Source organism: Miscanthus floridulus, chromosome 2 (genome assembly GCF_019320115.1).
Source record: "Miscanthus floridulus cultivar M001 chromosome 2, ASM1932011v1, whole genome shotgun sequence".
Taxonomy (NCBI): domain Eukaryota; kingdom Viridiplantae; phylum Streptophyta; class Magnoliopsida; order Poales; family Poaceae; genus Miscanthus; species Miscanthus floridulus.
The window spans coordinates 34,774,303-34,779,299 of NC_089581.1; the positions used below are offsets into that span (position 1 = coordinate 34,774,303).

The 4,997-nt window shown below is 52.5% G+C and overlaps 1 protein-coding gene across 1 annotated transcript; it reads left to right on the forward strand.

Annotated features, from left to right (window-relative positions):
* The first annotated feature begins 2,306 nt into the window (after positions 1-2,306).
* LOC136536318 (uncharacterized) lies at positions 2,307-2,699 on the forward strand. The gene has a single exon (XM_066528654.1). The coding sequence runs from the start codon at positions 2,307-2,309 to the stop codon at positions 2,697-2,699; it is 393 nt and encodes a 130-aa protein (XP_066384751.1).
* Positions 2,700-4,997: the final 2,298 nt, after the last annotated feature.

The window sequence follows — 4,997 nt, forward strand, 5'->3', positions numbered from 1 at the left end:
GCTAACACGCGTGTACAAGGTGATAAACTTGGTGGTTGGCACATTTGAGTAATGGTGGAGAAATTAGTGAAGTAAAGGAGGTGATTGTCACTAATTTATAGTGATCGGACACTGCTCTCGTAGTGACCGGACGCAAGCTTGTGAGTCCGGTTAGTAGAGGCCGAGGCAGTGTAACCTAGGGTATTGCACCGGATGTTGTGAAGGGTCCGGTCAGGATGCACTTGATGCGTCTGGTCACGATTTGGCCGCGCTAGAACCTATCTGGAAGTGACCAAACTCTAGGCATAGATGTGGCTGGTCATCTCAACAGAGCATTCGGTCATGGCGTAGCAGTGGCATGCGCGCATGGCTGACTTGGCACCGACGCATTCGGTCTGCGCGACGGCGCATCTGGTCGTGACTTAAAGCGCGTGAGAACATCTACTAGCCATTGGCATCGCATGGCTGGCATTTGAAATGGGTGTGACACATGGATGACATCAGATGACCAGACGCTGAGGCATGCGTCCGATCACATCTGATAGGTGCGTCTGGTCACCCCAAGTTGGGCTGCAGTGAGAGCCCAACGACTCTATTTTATAGGGGCTTCTATTTAAGCCCCATGGCCAGCTCAAGCTCACCCTCTTGGCCATTTGCATTGACATAGCAACCTTGTGAGCTTAGCCAAAGCCTTCTTACTTATCTCTATCATAGATTGATCATCTTTGTGAGATTGGGAGTGAATCCAAGTGCATTGCTTGAGTGATTGCATCTAGAGGCACTTGGTATTTGTGTTTCACTGCAGATTTTGCTTGTTAATTTTGGTGGTTGCCGCCACCTAGATGGCTTGATGCAGCGAGGATCATCGAGCAGAGGAAGGTGCTTGTCTTCGGCTCCGATCGTGGTGATTGTGAGGGGTTCTTAACCTTTCTCTGGTGGAGAGCCAAAATGTACTCTAGTTGATTGCTCATGGCTTATGTGATCCTCATCTTGTGTTGATTGTGTGGCACCCTATTGAGGCTTTGGCATGTAATGCCAAGTAGCGCGTGAACCTCCAAGTGAGTGTATCACCACAATTGGGAGTAGCTTGCCGGCAAGCAAGTGAACCTCGGTGAAAAATCATTATGTCACCTCTTGTCACCGGGACACTATTGTAATTGATTAGCTTCATCTTGTGATTGGCACACCTCTCTACACGGTGGTATAAACATCTCAACCACTTGTGTATTTACATTCATAGTGTAGCTAAGCTCTTTAGTGTAATTAGTTTTGAGAGCTAGCTTGTGTCGTATCTAGTGGTTAATGAGTCTCTTTAGTTAGTCAATGAGAGCTCACTAACTTAGTGTAGTGACATAGCCTTTATGTGCCTAGAGATCATAGAGACTATAATTGTGGTAGGTGGCTTGCATTTTAGTAGGCTAGCGCAATATTTGCTTCGCCTCATAATTGTCTAACCATTTTGTTTAGTGTTGTTGTATAAGTTTTTATATGCTATTCACCCCCCTCTAGCCATTAGGACCTTTCACCTTGCCATGAAGGCCGGGGGTCAGACGATGACTTCGTCATCTTGTACCTTACTCTACTAATGTCAAGCTCAACCAGAGCTTGGCTCGAGTAGCTCGAGCCCAACAGCATCCGCTGTAGGGATGATCTTCGTGCGGTCTTCATCGGCCACTTCCAGGGTACCTACACCCACCGAGGAACTTCTAGGATCTCCACAACTGCAAGCAGAGGGCTGACGAGACCCTCTGAGAGTACATTCAGCACTTCTCCAAGAAGCACAATGAGCTCCCAAACATCACCGATGCCAACGTGATCAATGCCCTCATCAGCAACATGACCTACGAGATGCTTGTCCATACGCTTAGCTACGAGACCCCACGCACGACACGAGAGCTCTTGGACATCACCACCTAGTATGCCACCTGTGAGGAGGCCATCTAGGTCAAGGCCAATAGGTCAAGGCCCAGAAGCCTGCCTAGAAGGCCGCCGATCGGTGGATGGTGCCTAGGAGGAAGACAACGAGTACCCCAAGGCCGAGCGCTGCCTCATGGTCTTTGGGGGATCCTAGGCATATGAATCCCGCTGGTAGCACCATATCACTGAGCAGGAGGTGAACGCCATCCACACCCTCGTTGCCTCGATGTAGCTCTAGTGGTCCTAGACGGCCATCACCTTCGACCAACAAAATCATCCCGATCGTGTCCCTCATCCAAGGCGCTACCTGCTCATGGTTAGCCCGATCGTGGGCACCACACGCCTCACCAGGGTGCTGATGTATGGGGGTAGTGGCCTCAACATACTCTATGCTAGCACTGTTGATAAAGATGGGCATCCCTTGGAGTAGCCTACGCCCCAGCAAGGCATCATTCTATGGGATTGTGCTGGGGAAGGAAGCTATGCCCCTCGGGCGCATCTGGCTCAATGTCACCTTTAGCCTACCAGACAACTTCCATAAGGAGCCACTCACCTTCAAGGTCATTGACTTCCCCAGTGTCTACCACGCCCTCCTCGGTCGACCATGCTTCGCCAGGTTCATGGCCATCCCCAATTACACCTACCTCAAGCTCAAGATGCCCGGCCCGAAGGGGGTCATCACCGTCGAGGGTAGCTTTGAGGAAGCCTACTACTATGAGCAGGACTGCATTGCCCAAGCGGTCATGCTCATAGCCCCTGTGCTCTCGATAGCCCTAGCCATAATGCAGGAAGGGCACCAATAGAGGAAGTGACCAAGACGGCGGTGGTGCTTGACCTACCGAGCACCAGCAAGGTGGTCAAGACTCTGGCTGCAGTGGTGGCTCAGTTGGCCCCTCCATCTAGGCTTCCTAGAAGGGGCTGACCCAATCAAGGTGAGTTTTGACCTTTCCCCATGAGGGAAGGCCATCGCCGAGCCATTCGCCCAAAAGTTATGCCTCCTGAGCCAAGGCCCACCTGTTGACCTCCCTCGTCGGCCTACCTCTCCAACAACAAAAACCAAGATAAGTCCTAACCCCCCGACCCTCTTGCTTTGCTTACTTCTATCTACTCTATTCGTTGTCTTCCTTGACTCGAGCCATCCCCACAATGGCTCGGCTACACTAGAGGGTAGACTGAGCTAACCACTTACTAACCTTTTCTAAAGGAGGACCACTACAGAAGGCCCCCGAGCAAGGCAAGGATGGGTGGACAGAGCAGGCGAAAGATCAGCCAGGCGCTAATGGAGCGGCCCCGACCATCGCGTTGCCAGCTATGTCCTCTTTCCCCTCTCTTGTGTCTATTCTATTTTCTTTATAGATATTTGCCTATCTCCTGATCCTTCATCAGATCATTCCACCCCACCGCATGCCAGTCTAGGGCCCCCCTAGAAGGGGTATCATCGAGGGTTCAAGGCCTTCCCACTAGGCTTCAAGGTCACCCAAAGCAACTCAATGTTCGAGGGACATTCGGGAGGTGAGCCCACGCGGTTGTAGCCGAGGCGCCTAAGAGCGCCCCGATCGATTTGATGAATGATGTCCGAGTACTGATTTGAGCCTCTTGTGGTGACCCAACGAGGGAGGCAACGAACCCCCGAGTACCAACAGACGGGCTCAGGAACTATATGAGTGGCTCGATCGGGAAGCCGAGGATCTCCCCTCTAGGGGGACATGACCGGGGCATAGAACGACCGTAAACCCGAGGTCCTCACGGACTTACCCACTAGCAGCATGGGCGCAGTGATCTTAGACAATGAGGCCATCATTATAACAGCCTAGCCCAATGAGGGATCAACTCTCTGAGCATGACTCAAAAGCAAAATGAGATTACACATGGAAGTATTTTTATTTCATTTATTGGGAGTGACCTGATTACAATATACGGTAGCAAAAACCGCTACAGGATGTAGAGTACTAGTGCCATAGCAGGGCACCAGGGAAAGCGCACTGGCGACCAGACATGCAAGCAGCCCTACCTCCCCTGAAGGTCAGTCTTCATTGAGACTGAAGGGAAAGGTCGAGGCCCTGAGCCTAGAAGCTCAGCAGGCTGCTCGCTGAAGGGGCCGAGCACACTGAGAAGAGGCAGAGATCTCCAAGCCACTGCTTGGAGATTGGCGCCATCCACAGCAGCCTGAGCCTTCTAGAGAGCACCATGCTTGGCCTAACCATAGGACTAGAATGCCATAGCAAGAAGCCCATACATTACTGAGCCTAGTAGATGGCCAGGGACCTGTGGGTGTTCGCGCGATGCCACCTCACCTTCGATGACATCGTCTCCGATGATGAAGCTATGGAGGTGAGGCAGGACCGTGGGCCTAGCAACCCGCAACCCCATACCGATGCAGGTACAAGCCTCACCAATAGTGAGCCACCGAATCACAGGCCTGACCACCTTGGCCTGTGCCCCATGGTTCGCTAGAGTCCTTCCTCCCTTGAAGAAGCAATCGCTTGGTGGACAACACCAAGCTCACTCGGAGGGAAGTGTCACACTTCATCGCCACCGAAGAAGATGGATCTGAGAAGAAGAAGAGAGGGGGCCAGAGGAAGGGATTGAAGACATCATGTCCCCTCGGGCCAGAGGAAGGGATTAAAGATGTCGCGTCCCCTGGCGGTGTGCTATGAGCGGCTCTAGGCCCTCCGATCAGCCATCAGTGGCTATAAAGGACCTTAGGGAACTGGCTAGGAATCCCTTCAATCCTAGCAGCATGCCTTCGGGCAGTTGTGTAAGGATAGCCACATAGTAAAGGCAGAGTCAAGGAACCGCTGGCAACAAGTTAAGTCCCCGCTCCACTTTCTCCTGCACGTGCCGCCCACTTCGCGCATGCCTCCTCATGGGACTTGGGGGATCCACCTCCCCCTAGGCCCACCGGCCATCATCAATGCCTCGAATCCATGTGCACCAAGTGCCATGGCTCCTCCTCCACCAGATCTGCTCCATGTGGCCCTAGTGTCCCATCTCCTAGACAAGACAGGACGGCATGGGGGCACACACGTGTCATAACTCCTCCACCAGGCATGATGGCCTAGACGCCATCAACCTCCTACACAAGGCATTAGCGGGCGGGA